The sequence below is a fragment of the Heterodontus francisci genome, chromosome 7, assembly GCF_036365525.1.
Source record: "Heterodontus francisci isolate sHetFra1 chromosome 7, sHetFra1.hap1, whole genome shotgun sequence".
Classification (NCBI taxonomy): Eukaryota; Metazoa; Chordata; class Chondrichthyes; order Heterodontiformes; family Heterodontidae; genus Heterodontus; species Heterodontus francisci.
Genome location: NC_090377.1, coordinates 120,370,753 through 120,397,221, shown reverse-complemented (window position 1 = coordinate 120,397,221; position 26,469 = coordinate 120,370,753). Strand labels below are relative to the sequence as shown.

The 26,469-nt window shown below is 44.1% G+C and overlaps 1 protein-coding gene across 6 annotated transcripts in view; it reads right to left on the bottom strand.

The window, feature by feature from the left end:
- Positions 1 to 26,469, bottom strand: part of nbeal1 (neurobeachin-like 1) — a 282,280-nt gene that overhangs the window by 107,364 nt on the left and 148,447 nt on the right. For 4 of the 6 annotated variants that reach the window (XM_068036045.1, XM_068036043.1, XM_068036047.1 and 1 more), the window contains exons 10-15: positions 19,687 to 19,767; positions 9,916 to 9,999; positions 9,164 to 9,262; positions 6,541 to 7,121; positions 1,764 to 1,896; positions 112 to 231 (exon numbers count right to left, since the gene is read on the bottom strand). In XM_068036045.1, coding sequence (XP_067892146.1) covers positions 112 to 231; positions 1,764 to 1,896; positions 6,541 to 7,121; positions 9,164 to 9,262; positions 9,916 to 9,999; positions 19,687 to 19,767 — 1,098 coding nt within the window. The remainder of the gene's footprint in view (positions 1 to 111; positions 232 to 1,763; positions 1,897 to 6,540; positions 7,122 to 9,163; positions 9,263 to 9,915; positions 10,000 to 19,686; positions 19,768 to 26,469) is intronic. The other 2 variants (XM_068036049.1, XM_068036046.1) reach the window with 1 other exon arrangement.

Sequence of the window (26,469 nt, the reverse complement as noted above, 5' to 3'; positions counted from 1 at the left end):
CTACTGAAAACTCTATACACACTACCTGAAGTATGAGCTTACTGCAACTCATTTCCAATATCTCTAAAACAAAAGGAAAACACAACTACTTATTCAGTTATAAAACCTTACCTCATTCATAGTGGGGAATTTGAGGGGTGCAGAGAGCTTCTGCTGACCATTGACATAGATGTACACCATACTCTGACCAAAGGGCCGCTTTGCTGGGACATGAACCACAGCTATACCATGCTGTTGACAGAAACAATCACAGCTCAGTTTGAAGAATTCAATTCATTTGCAGCACTCACAAGGGGTTCTGTTGACAATTGAGCATACATCCAATTACCCATTAGTTTAAAGAAAGGGCATTTACCCAGCAATTAAGGGCACAAATAAAGTTAAGTTTTTACTCAAGTACATTTTTAGGTTGCATGCCTTTGTCTCGAGGACACTGAATGGGCAGCCTGTTTCAAGACCAACGCCCTCTTCGGCTACCTCAGTAAGATAAATGATTGCAATTTGACAACACCCCTAACCAACTATGGATCATCTTAATGCTCCAATACTAGAATATTAGTACCAAGTTAGGAGAACTCAACCGCACGCTTGTAAATCTACTTTTAAACATTAGCCTACAGATCCAGGAGATGAGTTCATAGTACTAAGCAATTAGAAAGGTCCCATAATGAGTATCATACTGATTTTTGATCACACTCTTGGTTCCAGTTATACTGCAGCTGCACCAGTACCAACGCAGCCTTCAACCACCCATTTGGTTGATAACACTGGAAGATGCTAAAGTGACATCCAGTCCAGCTGCTCTACAATAGCTCCTGATGTAGATTGGGAATGAAAATATGGACGTAACTCACTCTCGCCTCGGAATCAGAAGGTCAAAGGTTCAAGTCCATAATTCAGGTTGACACTTCAGTCTTTCGGATACGAGGTTTAAACTGAAGCCCTCTCTTTTCTATCAGGTGGATGCAAAAGATCCCATGCCAAAGAAGAGCAGGGGAGTTCTCCCCAGTGATCGGGCCAATATTTATCTCTCAAACAGCATCACTAAATAACAGATTATCTGAGGATTATCACATTGCTGTTTGTGGGACCCTACTTTTCCAAAATTGGCTGCCGCTTTTTCTACAATTTAAGAAAAATACTTCAATAGCTGTGAAGCACTTTAGGACATACTGAGGTCATTAAAGGAGTTATATAAATGCAAGTTCTTTCTGTCTTTAGTTTAGTTTAGAGATACAGCACTGAAACAGGCCCTTAGGCCCACCGAGTCTGTGCCGACCATCAACCACCCATTTATACTAATCCTACACTAATTCCATATTCTTACCACATCCCCACCTGTCCCTATATTTTCCCTACCACCTACCTATACTAGGGGCAATTGCTAATGGCCAATTTACCTATCAACCTGCAAGTCTTTGGCATGTGGGAGGAAACCGGAGCACCCGGAGGAAACCCACGCAGACACAGGGAGAACTTGCAAACTCCACACAGGCAGTACCCGGAATTGAACCCAGGTTGCTGGAGCTGTGAGGCTGCGGTGCTAACCACTGCGCCACTGTGCTGCCCATGGCACAATCAAAAGATAGACCACATGAAGACAGGTGTATTGATTGAAATGGAACATGAATCTCAGAGGTTTGAATTTTCATTTTAAAACTGCTGAAACTGAAATAGGAGAACTTATAGTAATTGAGCCCTGGTTACAGTAAATCAGGGGTCAATGCAACAAAATATATATCAACATTAGGTCTTGCTCTTACCCAAAGGGAGTCGCAGAAGCAGTGGTCAGGCAACATCACGGTCATATACTCCTTCTTTGTGCAGACTGCTACAACCAGGCCTCCTGAGGAGGTCAGAAATGCTTCAAACCCTGTCCCACTGGCTGTGAAAAAACTAAAGGAGTGCAGGGTAAGACATTCTGTGCTTCTAGCTTAATAGTGGAAACATTGTACTATGCACATGTTCCTGGAAAAAAATAACATGCTGTAATATCATTTTATATGATGCCATATACTTTTGTTACTAGATGTCAGTCAGAAATCTTTCAGGAATTGCAGTTTAGTACAAATTAAGGTGCCGCTATTGAGTTAAATTCAGCTCACAAGGGACTAAATCCTTAATAGTCACAAACTCCCAGAAATACAGATTAGATACAAACTGTAGGAGAAATTGTATTTTTCATATAACCACATCAGCATGAAACATTCCAGTAAAATTCACACTTATGTTGAACCCAATGGAGTGGGATTGTGGGGGGCAGCTGCCAGAAGCCCACATCGAGGATGCCATCAATCAGTGGGCAGGAACACTGGGAGTGAGTCAGGAATCAAGTCTTTGGCATTCTGTCTAGCTGGGTCAAAAAAGTCAGTGTAGAAATCTGGAGTGGAAGCAATGAATTTGATTATATATCCAATTAATTTCAGGGATTTGCTAGTCTGGAAATTGGAATTAACCCAAAACAGGGATGGAGTAATAGTTATTTTTTATGCTACAAGGAGCGATATGAAAGTTTGAACTGAATTGAAAACTGTATTCTATTCATTTGTGTAATACATGCAAATTAAGTAGCTTGAGGATTTACAATTGGTCTAATCTCAAAAAATACTTAGCAATCTGCCTTCAGGAAGATGGGATTCACACGTGAAGAAAAGTGCATGATTACAGTATCTAATTTACATTGCAACGGGTTTATCTTACAACCCTCAAATCACACTATTGTTTGACTACATATTGAGCAATAAAGGCAAACGCCTCATTGTAGGAGACACAGAGGCTGCTTATGGGAGAGCTCAGTACGTTGAATCGAAGAGACTGTCTATTAAAGAACTGAAATTACTAACACTCAGCTAATTTAGCAATATCCCACATAAAAAGGAAATCACAGATATACTTCAATGCTGTACCAATATGCTTTTTATATGATGCTCTTAAATAGCAACTTTGAAATTGTCTCACTTCCAGCACCATGAGGAGCGCTGTAATCACCCACACTACAGTGCAGGTCAAAATCTCTTCTCCAGGCACACCCAAGTTTGGAATGACCACAAATAACTCAAATGTACAGTTAGGCATTTTTCACAATTGGAACATTTCACATACTCAATAGGAATATAGGAACAGGAGGAGGTCACTTAGCCCTTGAAATTGTTCTGCCATTCTGAGATTATGGTTGATCTGTGACCCAACTCCATGTATCCAACTTTGTCCCATATCCCTTAATATCTATGGATAGGAAATATCTATCAATCTCAGTTTTAAAATAAAACATTGACCTGTATCAATTACTGTTTGCAGGAGAGAGTTCCAAACTTCCACCACCCTTTGTGTGTGGAGGTGTTTCCTAATTTCACTCCTGAAAAGCCTGGCTCTAATTGTAAGACCAGGGCTGCCCAACATAGGGCCTGGGGCCAGGATCTGGCCCGCCAAAGGATCTGACCCAGCCCACAGATGCAAATTGTACCCGGGCCGTTCCTCATCCTCGGCAGGAGTCCATGATTGGAGATGAGAAATTTCCCTTTATCTTCTTTCAGACTGGCTTTTAAAAAAAAGTCCCAAGTCAGTTTCACAGCTGACATCGGGAACAGCAGTTTCTGACCTTCAGGTGGATTCAGGGTTTTCTGGCAGGCTTTTAAAAAAAAAGTTGGAACCCACTGGAAAACCTCAAATCTGCCTGAAGTTGGGAAACTGCTGTTCCCAATGTCAGCAGCTGTTAGCTGTGAAACTGACTCGGACAATTTTCATTAAAACACTGACCAACCAACGGCTGAGCATTCCCACTCTCTGCAACTGTCAGAGAGAGAGTGGTAGAGAGAGGGACAGAGAGAGAGAGAGAGAGAGAGGGAGAGGGAGAGGGAGAGGGAGAGGGAGAGGGAGAGGGAGGAGACGGGGCGGGGTAGACAGATGTGGGGGGGGGGTGGGAGACAGATGTGGGGGGGGGTGGGAGACAGAGGGAGAGGGGGGGTGGGAGACAGAGGGAGAGGGGGGGTGGGAGACAGAGGGAGAGGGGGGGTGGGAGACAGAGGGAGAGGGGGGGTGGGAGACAGAGGGAGAGGGGGGGTGGGAGACAGAGGGAGAGGGGGGGTGGGAGACAGAGGGAGAGGGGGGGTGGGAGACAGAGGGAGAGGGGGGGTGGGAGACAGAGGGAGAGGGGGGGTGGGAGACAGAGGGAGAGGGGGGGTGGGAGACAGAGGGAGAGGGGGGGTGGGAGACAGAGGGAGAGGGGGGGTGGGAGACAGAGGGAGAGGGGGGGTGGGAGACAGAGGGAGAGGGGGGGTGGGAGACAGAGGGAGAGGGGGGGTGGGAGACAGAGGGAGAGGGGGGGGTGGGAGACAGAAGGGAGAGGGGTGGAACAGAGGAGAAAGAGGGGGTTAGAGAGAAAAGAAAGAGAGGGGGTCAGAGAGAGTTGAGAGAGAGGGGGGGACAGAGAGGAGAGCGGAGAGAAAAACTATTTAAAAATATCATGAGCAATGAACTGGCATCGGGTTGAAGGCAATAATTTGTGCTTCTTGCTCTGCTGACACATGTGAACATCTGTCGGATCACTCCAATGAGCTACTGACTTTCAATTCAGCTCCTATATACAGAACAGTATAGTAAATCCCAGGTCAGTACCAGACATCATCAATATGCTGAACACACCAATTCTCAGCTCAGTACCAGATGCCTCTGATATAGTGAATACATGAAATCCCAGCAATGAAATGGAAAATGTTTCTCTACTTGTGCATAAAAATACACTTTACACTGTGCTCACCAGTCTCACTGCTCTGAGGAAGGAGTTTTGCACCATCCTTATAAATAAAATCTGCAGTTTACACACAGGTTTCACCACTGTGCGAAATTACTTGTACTGTATTTATAGAACAAGCATTCAGACTCAAGTCTGTATCTGGAGTTTCCTGTTGCTTTCAAACACAATACACATAAATATCACTTCCAAGCAGCTATTTTAAAACTAAATACTATTTAAATGTAGTCCAAAGGAATTTTATTAAAAACTATAGTAGCCTACAAAGGAGAAACAAATGAGAGAGAATACACAAATATAGCATAAGCTCTGGTTAAACAGCTTATACTGAAACATCCTGGAGCCAGATTGGCTGGTGAGCATCAAGTTGATGATGGGTGCAATGTCATCTCTGGTTCGCTTTTCAGGACAAACAAGAGAAGGCATAACACTGTTTTTGAGAGAACAATAATTACTGACGAGCTTTCTTTAGAGGTCTTGTCCAAGGAGGAGTTTTTTTAAAATTCATTCATGGGATGTGGGCGTCGTTGGCCAGGCCAGCATTTATTGCCCTTGAGAAGGTGGTGGTGAGCTGCTTTCTTGAACCGCTGCAGTCCATGTGAGGTAGGTACACCCACAGTGCTGTTAGGAAGGGAGTTCCAGGATTTTAACCCAGCAACAGTGAAGGAACGGTGATATCGTTCCAAGTCAGGATGATGTGTGGCTTGGATGGGAATTTGCCGTTGGTGGTGTCCCCATGCATTTGCTGCCCTTGTCCTTCTAGTTGGTAGAGGTCACGGGTTTGGAAGGTGCTGTCTAAGGAGCCTTGGTACGTTGCTCTTTTTAAGTGAAAGCACCCTCCCCAACCCCCATCACCCTTAATGTTCCACGCCCAGGAATATGAATAAAAGCTCCTGCAAAGATTACCGTGTAGAATCTACAGACTCAAAGTTACAATGGGAGACCAAATGCACATTGGGTGACTGCTTTGTGGCATACATCTATTCAGTCCACAAGCGTGAGCCTGAGCTTGCAGTTGCTTGGGGATTGACTGTAAAGCATCCAAATCTTAAAACTATACAAAGCAAGGTGGGAAAGTAAGCTGTGAAGAGGACACAAAGAGGCTGTAAAGGGATATAGAGTAGGCAAGAACATGGCAGATGAAATATAACGTGGGGAAGTGTCAAGTTATCCACTTTGGAAGGGAAAATAGAAAAGGTGAATTTTTTTAAATAGAGACTGGAAAATGTTGGTATTCCACCTCATGCTCATCTAAAATCCAGATTTGCTACAGAGTTAAGACAAGTTTCACTGCAAGAAGCAATACTCAATCCAGATTAAACACCTTAATCCAGGCACAAGATCAATATTCTTGCAGCTGGGAGTCTGTCCCATGTGTCACAGATGGGGTTACCAATTTTGATTGGACATATCCCTGGAGGTTTCATTCCATGACTTCCTGTTTCCAACCGCCCCACCACCCATTTCTCATATTTTTATAACTAATAGACAAAAGTGATCAATGAAATGGAAAAAAAGGTTTTTTTAAATGCTATGATTTTTCTCCCAGGTTGCTTGCAACAATGTCCAAGAAATTAATCTCTAATTCGTGGAGGCCCCAGGTCAATAAAGGAGGGTTGGCAACCGTAGTCACAGAAGCAAGATGGAGCCACAGTATCTGAGCTGTCCATTCTTACAGGGTGGCAAGCAATATCTTGGGGGCGGAGACAACTGCACAATAAAATTTTGAACCCGTTCAACCTCGAGAAAAAACAAGTTCAATTTTTACGACTGAATTGTTTTTGTCCTACCTGTACAGCTGTTTCCTTTTGCTTCCTTTCCCAAAGGTTCCAATGGCCTCTTGTCCCTGATCAAGACATAGCCATGCATAGAAGCTAAAGGCATAGCCAGGCCAACGTTGAATAGTGGGCACCATCATTCCCGCCATGCTGTGGGATAGGTTAAAGTACTGTAGTGCATTATCTAAGCCCTGTTTCCGGGCTATGCCCAGTATTGCACATGTTACAGGAACGACATAGGGATGGGCCTGTTTAGGGTTGTCTGTCCTCAATAACCTTATCAACTGCAAGAGCTCTCCTGAGCTCAATGACTGGCTGCCTAAAGACCCTAGCAGTCCAATCAGATTCTCCGCACATGTACGGTGTAGTCTAGCGTGACAGTTCAAGGTCACAAGGATACGGCTCACTATGTTGGCGTTTACGCAGAATGTGCGGCTTTGACGGTTGATACAGCATATCCTTTTTAGCCAATCAGAAACAAAGATTTGCAGCTCAAAAGAGTCCAGCTCAGGAAGCCACTGGATGAGTAGTAGAAGGGGTTGGACGTTGCTGATCCCCAGCATCCCAACAGAGGTATGTTCACCTTCAATGGCCTGAAGCAGAAAATAATACGCCAAATTAGACATTAACTACTGAATTTCCTTTACAACTCCAGACATATGCACAATTGCAAAGTAGGGGTGGGTGCTGCACTGAATAGGGAGACATTTTCCCCGTGATGCTGCCTATTTTAAAACATTACACACAGAAGTGAGAGCTGAAGGGCATTGGTAAATGCATCAACAGCCTATGACATTCAGAACCAACTGGTATTCATAAAGATTAAATCCAGCTGCGATCTAACTACTTGCTTCCTGAGCAAATTAGAGTGATCTTAAAAGCAGTCCACATTATTCAGATTAGGCTTTTGAGAGAGGGGGGTAAATGGGATATTCAACCGTTGCTCAGTATTTTTGCTCCATTTCAACCAATGGGTTCAAATACCAATTAAAAGAATATTACGGAGTGACTAATCTCAGAAGAGCTCTTATGTTAAAACTTAAAATCAAAGCTCAGAGCAGTTTATAGCAGGTAATTTAAACTCTCTCATCGGCTTTGCAAAGTTGAAAGAACTTCTTGGTAACTATTACCTTTTTACAATATGTTATAACATTTGTGGTGATGGTATTTTGTGTCTTAATTGTGCCAGTGGCCCATGCCACAACAGAGCAATTGCTATTTTGCCCCAAGCAGGTGGTGTATGACAATCTCTATATTGAAGGATTGTTGATTCCCACGTTATATTGTTGCACGATCAAAATGGTAAATGTTTCCACATCGTCCACCTCAATATACAAAGTTGGACCCGCAAGTTGGGAGATATGGGGGTGGGTGCGGGCAGACTAGAGCAGGAGAACGAGAGGGCTGGATCCTTTCCTTCAGCATCTAAAGTTCAATAACATGCATTTATAACATACACCTTTAATGTAGCAAAACATCCCTCAGCACATCACAGGAGCATTATCAGACAAAATTCTATGCCAAGCCACATAAAGAGATAGTAGGACAGATGACCAAAGATTTGGTTAAAGAGGTAGGTTATAAGCAGCATCTTTAAGGATACTCTTCCATGCCTTTGTTATCTCTAGACTTGACTAATCTAATACACTCCGGGCTGCCCTCCTGTTTTCTACCCCCCATAAACTTGAGGTCATTCCAAAACTTTTCTACCCTTGTCCTAACTTGTATCAAGTCCCGTTCACCCATTACCCATGTGCTTGCTGACCTACATTGACTCCCGGTTAAGCAACACCTCGATTTTAAAATTGCCACCTTGTTTTCAGATTCCTCCAAGGCCTTGCCCCTCCTATCTCCACAGTCGCCTCCAGCCCCACAAACCTCCAAGATACCTGTTTTCCTCCAATACTGGCCTCTCGAGCATCCCTAATTTTAATCATTCCACCATTGGCAGCTATGCCTTCAGCTGACAAGGACCTAAGCTCTTGTATTCCCTCCCTAAATCTCTCCACTTCTCTTTCCCCCTTCAAGATTCTCTTCAAAACCTACCTTTTTGTCCAAGCTTTTACTCATCTAATATCTCCTTATGTGGCTTGGTGTCAAATGACACTCCTGTGAAACACCTTGGGACGTTTGACTATGTCAAAGGCACTATATAAATACAAGCAGTTATTAATGTTTTGAGAGAGAGAGAAACAGAGAGGGAATGCCAAAGCTTAAGGCCTAAACAAGCAATTTGTAAGTGAAGGAAATTGGGGGCATGCAAGAGGCCAGAATTGGAGGAGCACAGAGATCTTGAAGAGTTCATTGACAGTATCAGAGAAAGACCAAGGAATTCAGGGAGGAAATACCACAGAAAAAGAAAAAGGTAGAGTTACATCAGAATCCACTTGCAAACACTGCCAAAAAATATAATCAGGAGCAAAAGTGAGCAGGAAATGATAAAGAATTAGAAAGGCTCTTCACCAAAACTCATATTATAATAAATTGCATCAATACTGGAGGATACAGGAGCTCAACTGATTAAAATGATCAGATTGGTACCATACCACTCACAACACCCGTGAAAGAAATTTTGTAAGTCAGCATTAGCTCATGCAACACTGCAAGTATTCAAAATTCGAGTATTGAGCCTCACCATGTTCATCAGCTCCTTCAACAGATCTCGTGATGGCTGGCCCAATGTCTTCAGGACCTCATACAGCTGTGTGTAACCAATACGTTCTTTGAACACTTCCTGGTTTCAGAATTTAAAAAAAAACATGGAAAAGCTCAATGCAAAATGATTGAAATACATTAACAGATATTAAAAATTATTCCCATTTATTTTGCACTATTTAAAAAAGGTTTCCTCACTGTATAGTGCCCTCTGCAGAAAACCCAGAAATGTATGGGGCAGTAATCAGTGTAATGGAGTCCAAAGCTCTTTGCAATGGAGTAATAGGTTGTGAATTTGCAGCCTCAATTTCCCAATTCAGCTATCCTTTCATGAGAACAGGGTGGAGGCCACAGGCACCTTTGCACTGCAACGTGAAATAGCATACTCCCCAGCCTCTCATGCCCACCTTCACATGGTAAGAGATTGAGGCAGATCACCTACCTGTCCTCTCTGATTGCCGAATCTAACAAGGACATAACTTGCCCATCCTATAACTTTCAAAGAGCTGGCACAGGCACGATGGGCAGAATGGCTTCCTTATGTGCTTTATCATTCTATGATTGCCTCTCCCCTTCCCAGTGCCAACCAGTAAACACATCCTGCACTGCTATTGAGTAAAGTTGAGTGCACTAGTTTTGGGAAGGGTGTAAAAAGCATTTTTAAAATTCAAGCATTCAAATCTGAGGTTTAGCTGGGTTTTCCTCTTTGTTACGCCTATCAATCAAGCTTACCTTAGCAGCTGGGGATTTGTGCATCACTGCAGTCAAAGCTTGGATCGTCGCTACAGCTAGGCTATCCAGGCGGCCCTGAAACACCTAGAACACCAATTAGACTATTAAACTGCAACTTGCACGGATACTGACCAGAGGAGGAATGCTCATTCACTGGTTCTCTATTCTCAAAATAGGAATACAAAGGTTAGAACCAACAATCAAGACTTGTCATTTGAGTCTTCTAACTAGCATTTAACTTACATTAAAAAAGTGTTCTATTATTACAATTGGGGTCATACTGTGGGAACACCAAATACATATTTCTGTTTGCAGGCACTATTAATGACAATGGGGATCAAATGAACCAGCTTCTGTGTTACTGAAAATTGGACAGTATTAGTGACAAAAAACACCCGTGAGCATTTTTTAAAAATGTGCAGACACACCAGATCTACACTTCACAATTCAGTGCAATAATTCTTGGTCTGTTCAACTGTACTGGTGAAATCTTTTTCAACGTGAAAGCACAGAAATGTATGGCACTGGCTGAGAATTCAATCCCATTTTTGACAAACATTAAAACTTAAGGCAGTAATAGTCCTGCGCTGACATTACTGTTGCTGCCAGCCCAAATCCGCTCACCTGAAGTAAAGCCACTTACACAAGATGAAGAGTCATAAAGAGAATGTCTCTTCTTGTGTCAGATCACACGATTAATCATTTAAACTCACCATTAACAGGAATATGTTTGAAAGGAGTCCAATAAAAGATCACAAGACAATCTTTACGTATACTCTTGGACAGACCAAAAAGCAAAATTTTAGCATTAAATTTATTTCTCTTCTCTCCCAGCAGTTTTACAATATTGTGCATTTTTCATTTTGGAGGGGGAGATTTATCGCCACATTTGGATTTGTTATTGGCCTGTGCTATGATAAATGGAATGAGGATAAATGACAAACATTTAGAGTGCTAGTAGAAGTGACAAGTCTTGACAATACCCATAACCATACAAGACAAGCCTGCAACAAAACTCCTGCAGCAAGAACATTATGCGGCATGCCACGCCCACTCCCATTATTCACATATAATAGTATTGGTCAGCTTCGTAACGAAGGCCAGTGAGGAAAAATACGCACCTTTACAGTTACACTGGGATACTTATAGTTCTTTCTTTTCCAATTGCTTAGCTTCCAGCATGCAGCAGCTAGAGTTAGTGTCATAGACATGCCCTCACTTAATTACAAGAGGCCACTGTTAATAGGGAAATGTTAATCCAGAAAAATATTTCATTCTGAAAAGTTGCACTTTCGTTTGTTCAAAATTAAGTCAAATACTTCTGAGGATAGCAGAAACACTTATGCAAGTAAGTTAAATTACAATATATATGCATGCCAAAAAAAGTTAATATACTTTATAGTTCTAAGAGAACAAACTGGGTGTCAAAAGGCTGAGTCGTTCCTTTTGGTGGGGAAGCCCAACTTGTGAAACAGATCTTTCTTTGCAAAGGAATTGAAGGTTACAGAATCAAGGCAGGTAAATGGAGTTAAGATACAGATGAGCCATGATCTAAATGCATGGTAGGACAGGCTCTAGAGGATGAATGACCTACTCCTGTTCCTAGATTACCAGGATGACAAGAGAGTCTGATCACCATTCCCATTTCTTGAGACCCTCATTTTAAGGTTTTGGTTATCCTAGGATAATGAAGAAGTGCATTTGAGTACCACTGGTGCTCCGCAGAGCTTAAATGGCATGGTCTTGCAGAGACTCACATTGAAGATCATGAGCATATCTGCAACATCAGCCTTGGGATCCACAAACAGTCTGGTAGCAATCCCAGACTGTCCAATCTGGGCTTCTGTGCAGGGAGATTCTATAATAACCTCAAGTAGGCTTCTGTTAATTTTATAAGGTTTAATGATAAGCCTAATTACTTTTGCCTCTGCACCCTGGGCTAAGTAGAACTGACATGCTAATTTCAACCAGCTAATCCAGCATAGCCATCAAGTAACATTCGAAACCTTCCTGTTCTGAATTGTTCACCTAGTCACCGGATAATGTGAGACAAGCACGTTGCAGAATTTAGTAATCTTTAGAAAAACAGAAATCTGTTATTACTTTTCTTTTGGTGCCTTAAGTGTTTGTGCAGTCCTCAGAATAAAGTAATCAGCAGAACACCCAGTAACCTTCAGGTTGTTGCTGCACCTCCTCACCAGACCAGGTCACTGTACTACACGATAACACCAACAACAAGCAGCAGTACGCCATACACATCTGCCTGTGCACCAAACAACATTCAGTCTCACTGTTCACAAAAATACCCACCCATCACCACAGTGCAGAGAAATCAAAGGGTAAACCCTACAAGATTAAAAGAATACAGCACTTGAAAATGCCATGCCAGTATCAAACACCACTTGCCAGTTCATGTCTAATTTTCAAGAAAGAACTCAAGGATTTTGTCTTTCCTATAATAACTAAGTACTGAACAGGGACTGAAATATCCATTTTCAAGGTAAAACTTTGGTAAAAGGGCTTGAAGCTGTTAGCTTTTTTAATTTGATAATGGTGTAACCAGAACAGAAACAACTTTCAATTATCTAGCACCTTTAATGTAGAGACACACCCTAAAGTGGTTCACAAAGGCGAAATCAAAAGAGTCAAATGGATGCTGAACAGAAAGGAGAGATATTAGGTGGGGTAACCAAAAGCTTGTCAAGCTCGCGAATTTTGAGGAGGGTCTTTGAGGAGCAGAGAGAGGTAGGGGGATTAGGGTGGGAATTCCAGAGTGCAGAGCGGAGATGGCTGAAGGTAGAGCGACTAATGGAAGAATGGTGCAAAAGAGGCTGAAGTCAGAGGTATAGGGTTTGGGGAGGAGGGTTGTAGACCCGGAGAAGGTTAGACATATAGCGAGAGACAAGCCATGAAGAAATTTAAACATGAGGATGAGAATTCTTAAATCGAGGCACTGTCAGATGGGAAGCCAATTTAAGCAATCAAACACAGTGGCTAGCACCGCAGCCTCACAGCTCCAGCAACCCGGGTTCGGTTCTGGGTACTGCCTGTATGGAGTTTGCAAGTTCTCCCTGTGACCGTGTGGGTTTCCGTCGGGTGCTCCGGTTTCCTCCCACAGCCAAAGACTTGCAGGTTGATTGGTAAATTGGCCATTGTAAATTGCCCCTAGTGTAGGTAGGTGGTAGGAGAATTGAGGGACGGTGGGGATGTAGCAGGGGACATGGGATTAATGTAGGATTACTATAAATGGGTGGTTCTTGGTCAGCACAGACACAGTGGGCCGAAGGGCCTGTTTCAGTGCTGTATCTCTCTATGACAGGGGGTGATGGGCAGACAGGAATTGGTGCAATTTAGGATATAGGCAGAGTTTTGGATGAGCTCCAGTTTATGAAGTGTGGAAGATGGGAGGCCAACCAGGAGTGTGTTGGAATAGTCAATCTGAATATGACAGAAGGCATGAAACAACAATGGGGGCAGATGTTCTCTGTGTAGCAAGATCACAATCGGTAATTTATAAACAGTTTTACAATTTGGTTACATAGTGCAGAAGGAAAATCTCTCTCTTGCCCCCAGATGCCCTCCCTTATTATTTAGAGTTATGAGTTTTCAAGAATGATCACGGATGCTCCCCACATCTGCATGAACGACCATTATACAGCACAAACTACTGAAATTGAATTGTTTTCTGAAGTGTCACACACACTCAATGTGCTGAGCAAATCTGCCAGTCAAACTCTGGATAGTTGTCCAAGGTCTGTTACATTAACACTGAGTGTAAAAACTAAATGGCTAATACGTGAAATGACAATTTCAGTGCATCGATTGCCAGATACCATAGCCTTTTTTTGCCTGAAGACTTTTTTTTTTAAAAAGTGTGTGGGATGAAAGGAAGTAAGGCAACGATGATAGAGATTAAATTTGGATATAAAACTGCACCAACAGCCAAAGAGGCTGACATGATGCAAACTGCCATAAGGAGAGGCTTTTATATCTATAGATACATTTGGAGGGGAAAATGGTACCAGGTCATTTTTGATAGGAGAACATAAGATAAATTGACTGTTACAATGTGAGAGTGGGGAAAAAATGACTCATGTCTGCTTTTGATGTCCAGCACATATTCTCAGGCAGCAGGAGACATGATGTCATCCAACTGCAAGACAAACCTGAAGGCCTGTGCCAAGTTGCAGCTTTAAGACTTGGGTCCAGATTGAAGAGGAATGTTTCTACTGAATGGCTTTACTGCATTAATATGTGCAGGAGATTTAAAGAGTACTTTCACACAGTACTTACAGACAGAAAGCCTACCAGCAGATGCTACCATTGGACCTCAATTCATGTCACAAAACAGTGGGCATCCTTTAACATTAAAAGAGGTCCTAACTACCAGTTTAGGCAGATATTAAACATCCATAGCACTATTCAAAGAAAAGCAGGAAACCAGTTTCCTGGCCAACATTCCTACCTCAATTGATACCACCAAAAAATTGGTTAACTGGCCATTTACCTCATGTGGGATGTTGCTGGTACTGAGTGACTACCATGTTTGACTACATAACAGTCACTGCAAAACAAAAATACTTAATGGTACATGAAGCCCACTGGTCAAATCAGATTTAACATTTACAACAGGTTAGTTATGCTAAATCGTTATAAATTACTGGTTAGTGCTCAGCTAGAGTACCCGTGTTCAATTCGGGGCTCACTCTTTAGGAAGGATGTCAAAAGCCCATGGAAAGGATGCAGAGGAAATGGCCCTTGGAATGAAGGACTTCAGTTATGTGGACAGAGAAGAAACTGGAATTATTTTCCTTGGATCAGAGAAGGTGATGGGGAGATTTGATAGAGCTGTTCAAAATTATGAAGGATTATGATTGGTTACTGGCGACCAGGGGACACAGATTTAAAACAATTGGCAAAAACAAAAGCCAGGGGTAAGATTTTTTTTTTTCCTCAGCAAGTTATGATGATGTAGAAAGCACTGCCTGAAAGGGTGGTAGAAGCAAATTCGACAGTAACTTTCAAAATTAATTGGATACTGGAGAAGGAAATATTTGCAGAACTATGGGGAGCAGGATTAATTAGATAGCTCTTTCAATGGCTAAATGGCCTCCTTCTGTGCTCTCATTCTATGAAGTCAGAAGATGTGAAAACCCATGCACTTTCCAGTTTTACATTCTTTATTGTCCATTTCCTTGTATAATATATTTTTGTCAGCTCAAGTCACCCTTCTTTCATCCACAACCCCAAAAGTTTAAAGCGTGCCTTTATTACTTCTTCACAAAAACAAAGGCGCAAACGTAGCTCAGTTAATGCAGAACAAAATACAATGTTTGGGAATTTTTACAACAGGAGGTGCTATAAAACATCAAATTTATGTACGATGTATTTCTTTTCTATTTTTGGAAAGTTTTAGCCTATTTAATGGTAGCAGCAGCAAACAGGGAATTGAGTGCCTAACAATTGAAGAGCGCATCTAATTCAAGTCTAATTGCAACAAATGATCTTCATGGTTCTCGATCCTTTTTATATTTATAAAAATCCTTTGAAGTATACTTTAAAAGCATAATTTGACTTACTCAAGCTGGATCCAGAGCAGCTTTGATTAACAATCTTTTGTTGCTCAAACAGGCTTCAACTGCACTAAAACTATGAATGGTTTACTACAGAACTAAAACTCATGCCCAGTCAGCCCTAGCCACCACCATAGCTAGGCATGGGCTCGTCATTGGAGTGGAGACCCCTTATCGGTACAGCTGGTGTGTGGTCTGCCTCCCTAGGGACGACCTGCCTTTCTTCCGCCACATTCCCGGGCCACAATAACTCACCCCAGTTTGCCAGATCTTTCATGCATCCCTCCTACACTGTTATTCTTTGTAACTGTTTACACCTTTTCTGGACCCATTTTTTGTTTCTTTACCTGTCTCATTACCAGCTCCTTCTGCACCATCATACCTCTTGCCATTTAATTACACATGTGCTCGACCCTGTCACCCCTTTTGTTCTTTCCATGGCTCTGTACTGAAAACCTGTTCATCTCTAACATCTTTCAGTTCTGATAAAAGGTCACTGACCTGAAACATTAACTCTGTCTCTCTCTCTCCACAGATACTGCCAAACCTGCTGAGCAGTTCCAGCATTTTCTGTTTTTAATACAATAACTAATTGGTTCAACTAGATTATCAATTGAGAAGTCAGTGCATTAAGGCACTGTTCTGAAGCACCAGTTTTGGACTGGTCCTCTAAATGAACCCTGGTGCAGGTGACAACCTACTTGCTGCCATTGTTTTCAAAGACCACAGAAAACATGTTTGGGAGAATCTCAATCCTATTCCCAGTAAACACAACGCACACTGCACAAAAATAGTTCAAGTTTAGGTGGTAGTGACTGCAGATTTCTGCTCCAATCCAAATTTAAGTTAGACATTTGGAGAAAATTAGACTTGGTTTGAAGTCTCCATTTTACGATAGATCACTAGGAAGTGATCCTAACAACGTGCAGTGCAAGAAATACAAAAAAAAGTTTTAAAATAATATTGTAATTGGAGGACTGGTTAGAAAGTGGCCTTTTTAATTTGAGGCCTGGGTTTGAATTTAGGCCAAACTGATGGGATGTTTTCATCTCTGCTAGCTTTAAGATTCTTATGCTAAATGCTTTTGGACAGTCTGACCTAATTCTTACTGGGTGGGAGGTCACAATGCAAAAATACCCATACTTTTATTTGCAATTCACTCAACAGCCACAGAGATAGTGGCTCCATGTTGTATTCAAAGTATTCAAACATTTCATAATGAGTTGCCAGGGTACCTGTACAGAGTTCCTGCTACCCATTTTTTGCCTGACTAGGGCTCAAACTAACACTTAATAGCTATCTAATGAACAACTAGTACTATCCTCCTTACAGGCAGGATGAGGGAAGAAAGAGGGAAGAGGTAAGGAGGGTCTTCCAGTCAAGGCGGATTATCCGAATCAAATTAACTCTCTGTGACAGACTAGGCAATGCAGTGCTTTTGTTTTAGAAAATTACAGCACAGGAACAGGCCCTTCGGCCCTCCAAGCCTGCGCCGATCCAGATCCTCTATCTAAACATGTCGCCTATTTTCTAAGGGTCTGTATCTCTTTGCTTCCTGCCCATTCATGTATCTGTCTAGATGCATCTTCAAAGACGCTATCATGCCCGCGTCTACCACCTCCGCTGGCAACGCGTTCCAGGCACCCACCACCCTCTGCGTAAAGAACTTTCCACGCATATCTCCCCTAAACTTTTCCCCTCTCACTTTGAACTCGTGACCCCTAGTAATTGAATCCCCCACTCTGGGAAAAAGCTTCTTGCTATCCACCCTGTCTATACCTCTCATGTCCATACCTCTTTACTCAAGCAGGTTCCAGAGTGTTCCAACTGACTGAGCAGCTCGCATGAAGGGATAGACCAATGACTGGGGGCTAGAATTCTTTCCCGTCTGCTCCAAATAAACCTGAAACGCAAAGTCCAATGGGCAGCGTAACCCTGGCAGGAAAAGCATGTTTCAGTTGTTCTTTTTTAAATACGTTTCATAGAATCATAGAAATTTATGGACAGAAGGAAGCCATTTGGTCCGTCATGTCTGTGCCAGACTCGGGATGTGGGTCATATTTATTGTCCATCGCTAGTTGCCTTGAGGGCATTACAAGTTAACTATGTATATGTGGGACTGGATTCACAATGGGTAAAGGTGAGGGTGGTAGGTTAGGGGTAACATTCGTAAACCAATTGGGTTTTCATCAACTTATATTTATATAGCATCTTTAATGTAATAAAGTGCCCCAAGGAGCTCGACAGGATCAATTTTCAAACAACAATATAGCAGCTTTCATGGTTTTATTATCTGGAGTCACACAAATAACCAGATTTAATGAATGAATTTCCTAACTTGCTACAGTAGAATTTGAACTCACACTTCTGGTTTACTAACCCAGTACCATAACCCCTAGCTACAGCACCCAGTAGTTTAGATGCCAGCAATCTCACTGCACACAATGCAAGGCCTCGGCCCTTGGTAACCCGCACCCATGCTTCTAAATCTTGGCTAAGTGAAGAACATCCCTACAGGAAATGATGGACATAGAAACTCTGCCTCCTTGGACTTATCAGTATGTTGCTATGGAGACAAGTCTTTAGTGTGTTGGTGCATTGGTGCAGATGGGAAATCTGGCAAAATAAAAAACAGTTGGTGTGGGAAATGCAAATATCACACTGGGGCAAGTTGAGGCTAGACATCAAAGCCTGATGTTGGAGCACAGCACACAAGTCTTAACTTTGCAGATGGCTGTTGTATCCCTAACACAGTTTAACTCTAAAACTAATGCCTAAATGCTAAACATTCAAATCAAAGCATCAACAGCTTACACTTACACTTTCTAAATGGGAAGAAGTTAAATACAGTGGATGTCCAAAGAGACTTGGGGGTTCAAGTGCATAGATCTTTAAAATGCCACGAGCAAGTGCAGAAAATAATCAAAAAGGCTACTGGAATATCTAGAGGATTAGAGTATAAAGACACAGAGGTTATGCTGCAGCTGTACAAAACCCTGGTTAGACCCCACTTGAAGTACTGTGAGCAGTTCTGGGCGCCACACCTTAGGAAGGATATATTGGCCTTGGAGGGAGTGCAACGTAGGTTTACAAGAATGATACCTGGACTACAGGGGTTAAGTTACAAGGAGAGATTACACAAATTAGGCCTGTTTTTGCTAGAATTTAGAAGGTTAAGAGGTGATCTGATTGAAGTCTTCAAGATATTAACAGGAAAAGACAGGCTAGATAAAGATAAACTATTTCCACTGGTTGGAGATTCAAAAACTAGGGGGCATAGTCCAAAAATTAGGACCAGACCGTTCAGTAGAGATGTTAGGGAGCACTCCTTCACACAAAGGGTGGTAGAGGTTTGGAACTCTCTCCCACAAACAGCAGTTGAAGCTGGAACAGTTGTTAAGTTTAAATCTGAGATAGATAGATTTTTGTTAAGCAAAGATATTAAGGGATATGGGCCAAAGGCAGGTATATGGAGTTAGGCCGTGGATCAGCCATGATCTCATTGAATGGCGGGACAGGCTCGAGGGGCTGAATGGCCTACTCCTGTTCCTATCTTCTTCCTTCCTACATCAATAAGCATAAAAACAAATTTAAAGAAATACTCAAAGTTGCTACTGCCTAGACTTAACTGGTGATGCTATGCAAAAAACTCCATTTAGACCAACTAAGAATATGTAAATTGCTAAATGAAAACAGCTCCAAAGGCAGCATTTCAAACTTGGCTCTCCAACTATATCCACTGCTAGGATCACTGGTCCTCAACCAAGAGGCTGTGTGATAAAAACCAGATGGTTTAAGGTACTTATGAAAGCACAAATTCTGTCGAAAAATGGAGAAAATCTGTGTCAGAAGAGGGTGAAAGAGGAAAAAGTGAACCAAACATTTTTTTTTTTATAAAAGAATTATTGAATACAATGGATTTGCTGAAAACATATTATTCATAACTTTTACACCCTGAACTGTTCTTCCTCTGTCCCATTAAAATCACCGTGGGATCGTGGTACGAGAATGTGACAGTCCTCAATTTGTGCTATTAATGGTCACCAACTATTTGGCTTGCTCGATTAATAACTCCAAACCCAGTGAATACTGGTATATGAATACTTGCTAGTCATTAGGCTGGCTGTCTTGAGGTAATTACTGGCATGGCTGTCCCAATGCTGGTGATTTACAGCTGAAACAAGAAGTCAGTTAATACCTGGTTCACATTCATTTCTGTCAGTAATTTGTTGGCAAGATCTTTCTCACTCTTGTCTGCTGCTTTAGAACTTACAAACAGCTGTTAAATGAACACAACACAAGCATGAAAGGCGCGCAACAAATAGAATTAATACAGTTGGGGCACGGTTATGAACATGGTTATTGAAAGGAGAACTTTGGTTATGCCAGCTTAAAGCAAGTTGCTATTAGTTTACTGGACTAAATTTAGCCAACTTGAATAAAGCCATACAGCAATGAAAAAGTCAAACCATTTCAGGTTTTTTCATAATCCTTTCTTCTGATCCTGATACTAAAACATGACCCTGCCACTGCTAATTAAACACAAACTATGTGATGTGCTTGTAACTGTAGGCTGAATTCAGAAATCCACATTACACAGCAGCAACATTCTGGAGGCAACACCCATCAATATGCAATGAATTACCAACAATGTGCATTCTCCAATGGAACAAGTCCCATTTTCCAGGCAATTCAGGCTCATCTGCTATTTCTGGAATATGCCCCTGAATGATAGCATGTTTTGCCTTCTCCTCCTATTGTGGTTTCTTTCTTAAAAGAAATTCCTAAATGGCTAAGTAGCTGCACTTCATAATGTGACACCAAGTCTGAGGTAATAAGATCTCTGTAGGAGCACCAGAGTATTGGCGGGAGGGATGAGTGGGTGCAGGGTGGAGAAACACCGGCGATTAAAAACAAGATAACTGGAAGCACCAATCCCAATTATTATCCAATGATATATGGTGTAAAGTACACATGCAAAGAAGAATAGAGCTGATTGAACAGGCTGCTGACAGTCACATAAGAATAATGGAAGTCTGTACATGGTAATGAAGGCCACTGGTGGTCACAAGTTAGCTTGCCAACAACGCCAGGAGACAAAAAGAGATCAGAATTTATATATAACTCATTGCCATGTGATAGCATGTGAATGAAAAGTTGCAACTTCCTACGTAAGTCTTGGCTGGGAAGGAAGGTAAGCAGAGAGAAGCTTCTCCACAGGAAAGTGGAAGGAGAGGGAAAAGAACAGAAGATACAGTCAGACTGACCTTGCAAGTGAAGAGTTGTGCAATACATGCTGCAGTTTGGACACGGGTCATTCCCTCCAGGGGATGTTACATGACACAGCGGTAGTGTGGGGGGGGGGGGGGGGGGGGGGGGGGCGAGAACAACATTGTGAAAATAGAAAAATACCACAAAGAGTTATGTTACTGCTACTTAAAAAATCATTTTCTCTGGATACTTTATCATGGTGTAATTGCTCAGTCCTTCATAAGAGAACATACTTGTAATTACATACAGGGAAAGTACAAGGAAGAACATCTCAAGTCTTTTTCCTTTGCCGAGTGACGTTCCAAAATTACATTAGAGGATTATGTACAAACATTATATGCGAGCATAGAATAAAATGAAATCTGGTTAGTAACAAAGAGAAAGACTACAACAGGTCATCCTACAAGCAGTCATAAGATCAATATGGATGAGGAAAGTCATCCATATTGGTCGAGAGAAAAGCACTACTAGTTTGACATCGTTTCTAGTTTGCCGTTGGTCCATTTGAATTTGTGCCCTCCCCACACCAGGTTTGAATCTCCGTGTGTCTGGTTGACCAGAACACTAATGGTCTACACAACTAAGAGTAACAAATTAAAATATTTTTCAGTAATTCTCCAAGATACTATAAAGTACTGTAAGAATTGCAATACCTTCGTACACAATCATTGATTGAATCAGAATGGTTACCAGACCATTCATTGTTCAGCATTTGCTGTTAAAACAAGTATAAGGGCACTCTATTCTACTCAATTTCCCTGCACTTCAACTGCTATAAAGGAAGATGTTTGCACAATTACCAGAGTACCTCAAATGTGAATACTTCATGCTTTAAAGCTGCTGGTTAGAAGGAGCCCATTCGATATTTTCCCTCAGATTACACACTGCCGTGGCATTACAACTGTGAAATGCTCTCCACTGCATAACAGCTCCATCACCACACCTGGGTGGTAAAGTTCACAAAACGGCAGCCTCTGTGCTGCCTCTACCCATACTTCAAAACAAGAAACACTGCAACTGGACAGATTATCTCCCATTATAACTTTCAGGATTGCATGTCAATTCATCAAAATACAGCTTTCAAGATGTACCAAAGCTGCAGCCCTGTAAAATAATGAATCTCACCAGTGATAAGTAGAACAAAACACCTCAAGCCTGTGGGTCTTTCACACTTGTAAAGGAGCTACAGTAACTTGTCATCACCATTGAGATTCTTTATTTTTAATATCATTCACAATAATTGCAAGATTTAAAAGCTACACAGATAAGATTAAACTGTCAGAAAGGCTACAATTCCATGCCATACTGTTAATGGAGCTTTCTTTGCAGGTTAATATTTGTTTTGCTGTTGTGTTCAGTAGGTTATTTTTTGAAATCCCACACATCATTCTTTTGCTTAGGTCATGGCTTGTAATTCCGCATATTGTTCCTTTGCTGTACTGTTCCATAAGAGTATGTTACTGTTATTTCTTTTGATAACTCCTGTTGGTTATGTCAAGAGGGAAGACAGTAAACATCACTCCCCTCCAAGGACTAATCCTGCACTCTTCCTGTTTCACTAAGCATAATCTGCTGGAAGGAGGTGGGGCGAGACAGAACAGAGAAGGATTAAGGCAGGAAAAGAGACCAGAATGGGAGGAAAAGAGAGACAAGAAAGGAGGGGGATACCAAGGAGAGAAGCAGGGGGCTAAAGGAGAGAGGGAGGAGGGGCACGATGGAGAGAGAGAGAGAGAGAGAGAGAGAGAAGGAGGGGCGCAAAGGACAAAGAGAGAAGGAGGGGCGCAAAGGACAAAGAGAGAAGGAGGGGCGCAAAGGACAAAGAGAGAAGGAGGGGCGCAAAGGACAAAGAGAGAAGGAGGGGCGCAAAGGACAAAGAGAGAAGGAGGGGCGCAAAGGACAAAGAGAGAAGGAGGGGCGCAAAGGACAAAGAGAGAAGGAGGGGCGCAAAGGACAAAGAGAGAAGGAGGGGCGCAAAGGACAAAGAGAGAAGGAGGGGCGCAAAGGACAAAGAGAGAAGGAGGGGCGCAAAGGACAAAGAGAGAAGGAGGGGCGCAAAGGACAAAGAGAGAAGGAGGGGCGCAAAGGACAAAGAGAGAAGGAGGGGCGCAAAGGACAAAGAGAGAAGGAGGGGCGCAAAGGACAAAGAGAGAAGGAGGGGCGCAAAGGACAAAGAGAGAAGGAGGGGCGCAAAGGACAAAGAGAGAAGGAGGGGCGCAAAGGACAAAGAGAGAAGGAGGGGCGCAAAGGACAAAGAGAGAAGGAGGGGCGCAAAGGACAAAGAGAGAAGGAGGGGCGCAAAGGACATAGAGAGAAGGAGGGGCACAAAGGACATAGTTGGAAGGAGGGGCGCAAAGGACATAGAGAGAAGGAGGGGCGCAAAGGACATAGAGAGAAGGAGGGGTGCAAAGGACAGAGAGAAGGAGGGGCACAAAGGACATAGTTGGAAGGAGGGGCGCAAAGGACATAGAGAGAAGGAGGGGCACAAAGGACATAGTTGGAAGGAGGGGCGCAAAGGACATAGAGAGAAGGAGGGGCGCAAAGGACATAGAGAGAAGGAGGGGCGCAAAGGACATAGAGAGAAGGAGGGGCGCAAAGGACATAGAGAGAAGGAGGGGCGCAAAGGACATAGAGAGAAGGAGGGGCGCAAAGGACATAGTTGGAAGGAGGGGCGCAAAGGACAGAGAGAGAAGGAGGGGCGCAAAGGACATAGAGAGAAGGAGGGGCGCAAAGGACATAGAGAGAAGGAGGGGCGCAAAGGACATAGAGAGAAGGAGGGGCGCAAAGGACATAGAGAGAAGGAGGGGCGCAAAGGACATAGAGAGAAGGAGGGGCGCAAAGGACATAGAGAGAAGGAGGGGCGCAAAGGACATAGAGAGAAGGAGGGGCGCAAAGGACAGAGAGAGAAGGAGGGGCGCAAAGGACAGAGAGAGAAGGAGGGGCGCAAAGGACAGAGAGAGAAGGAGGGGCGCAAAGGACAGAGAGAGAAGGAGGGGTGCAAAGTAGAGGGAGGGGAGGGGCACAAAGGACAGAGAGGGCAGGAGGGGAGCAAAGAACAGAGAGAGGGGGGAGGAGGGGCACAAAGGGGGGAGAGGAGGGGTGCAAAGGAGAGAGGGAAAGAGGGGCACAAAGGAGAAAGAGAAAGAGGGGCACAAAGGAGAGAGAGAGAAGGAGGGGCAGTAAAGAGAGAGAGGAGGGGGTCAAAAAGGACAGAGTGGAGGTGGGGCGCAATAGAGAGAGTGGAGGTGGGGCGCAATAGAGAGAGTGGAGGTGGGGCGCAATAGAGAGAGTGGAGGTGGGGCGCAATAGAGAGAGTGAAGGTGGGGCGCAATAGAGAGAGTGAAGGTGGGGCGCAATAGAGAGAGTGAAGGTGGGGCGCAATAGAGAGAGTGAAGGTGGGGCGCAATAGAGAGAGTGAAGGTGGGGCGCAATAGAGAGAGTGAAGGTGGGGCGCAATAGAGAGAGTGAAGGTGGGGCGCAATAGAGAGAGTGAAGGTGGGGCGCAATAGAGAGAGTGAAGGTGGGGCGCAATAGAGAGAGTGAAGGTGGGGCGCAATAGAGAGAGTGAAGGTGGGGCGCAATAGAGAGAGTGAAGGTGGGGCGCAATAGAGAGAGTGAAGGTGGGGCGCAATAGAGAGAGTGAAGGTGGGGCGCAATAGAGAGAGTGAAGGTGGGGCGCAATAGAGAGAGTGAAGGTGGGGCGCAATAGAGAGAGTGAAGGTGGGGCGCAATAGAGAGAGTGAAGGTGGGGCGCAATAGAGAGAGTGAAGGTGGGGCGCAATAGAGAGAGTGAAGGTGGGGCGCAATAGAGAGAGTGAAGGTGGGGCGCAATAGAGAGAGTGAAGGTGGGGCGCAATAGAGAGAGTGAAGGTGGGGCGCAATAGAGAGAGTGAAGGTGGGGCGCAATAGAGAGAGTGAAGGTGGGGCGCAATAGAGAGAGTGAAGGTGGGGCGCAATAGAGAGAGTGAAGGTGGGGCGCAATAGAGAGAGTGAAGGTGGGGCGCAATAGAGAGAGTGAAGGTGGGGCGCAATAGAGAGAGTGAAGGTGGGGCGCAATAGAGAGAGTGAAGGTGGGGCGCAATAGAGAGAGTGAAGGTGGGGCGCAATAGAGAGAGTGAAGGTGGGGCGCAATAGAGAGAGTGAAGGTGGGGCGCAATAGAGAGAGTGAAGGTGGGGCGCAATAGAGAGAGTGAAGGTGGGGCGCAATAGAGAGAGTGAAGGTGGGGCGCAATAGAGAGAGTGAAGGTGGGGCGCAATAGAGAGAGTGAAGGTGGGGCGCAATAGAGAGAGTGAAGGTGGGGCGCAATAGAGAGAGTGAAGGTGGGGCGCAATAGAGAGAGTGAAGGTGGGGCGCAATAGAGAGAGTGAAGGTGGGGCGCAATAGAGAGAGTGAAGGTGGGGCGCAATAGAGAGAGTGAAGGTGGGGCGCAATAGAGAGAGTGAAGGTGGGGCGCAATAGAGAGAGTGAAGGTGGGGCGCAATAGAGAGAGTGAAGGTGGGGCGCAATAGAGAGAGTGAAGGTGGGGCGCAATAGAGAGAGTGAAGGTGGGGCGCAATAGAGAGAGTGAAGGTGGGGCGCAATAGAGAGAGTGAAGGTGGGGCGCAATAGAGAGAGTGAAGGTGGGGCGCAATAGAGAGAGTGAAGGTGGGGCGCAATAGAGAGAGTGAAGGTGGGGCGCAATAGAGAGAGTGAAGGTGGGGCGCAATAGAGAGAGTGAAGGTGGGGCGCAATAGAGAGAGTGAAGGTGGGGCGCAATAGAGAGAGTGAAGGTGGGGCGCAATAGAGAGAGTGAAGGTGGGGCGCAATAGAGAGAGTGAAGGTGGGGCGCAATAGAGAGAGTGAAGGTGGGGCGCAATAGAGAGAGTGAAGGTGGGGCGCAATAGAGAGAGTGAAGGTGGGGCGCAATAGAGAGAGTGAAGGTGGGGCGCAATAGAGAGAGTGAAGGTGGGGCGCAATAGAGAGAGTGAAGGTGGGGCGCAATAGAGAGAGAGAAGGAGGGGCGCAAAAGAGAGAGTGAAGGAGGGGCGCAATAGAGAGAGTGAAGGTGGGGCGCAATAGAGAGAGTGAAGGTGGGGCGCAATAGAGAGAGTGAAGGTGGGGCGCAATAGAGAGAGTGAAGGTGGGGCGCAATAGAGAGAGTGAAGGAGGGGCGCAATAGAGAGAGTGAAGGAGGGGCGCAATAGAGAGAGTGAAGGAGGGGCGCAATAGAGAGAGTGAAGGAGGGGCGCAATAGAGAGAGTGAAGGAGGGGCGCAATAGAGAGAGTGAAGGAGGGGCGCAATAGAGAGAGTGAAGGAGGGGCGCAATAGAGAGAGTGAAGGAGGGGCGCAATAGAGAGAGTGAAGGAGGGGCGCAATAGAGAGAGTGAAGGAGGGGCGCAATAGAGAGAGTGAAGGAGGGGCGCAATAGAGAGAGTGAAGGAGGGGCGCAATAGAGAGAGTGAAGGAGGGGCGCAATAGAGAGAGTGAAGGAGGGGCGCAATAGAGAGAGTGAAGGAGGGGCGCAATAGAGAGAGTGAAGGAGGGGCGCAATAGAGAGAGTGAAGGAGGGGCGCAATAGAGAGAGTGAAGGAGGGGCGCAATAGAGAGAGTGAAGGAGGGGCGCAATAGAGAGAGTGAAGGAGGGGCGCAATAGAGAGAGTGAAGGAGGGGCGCAATAGAGAGAGTGAAGGAGGGGCGCAATAGAGAGAGTGAAGGAGGGGCGCAATAGAGAG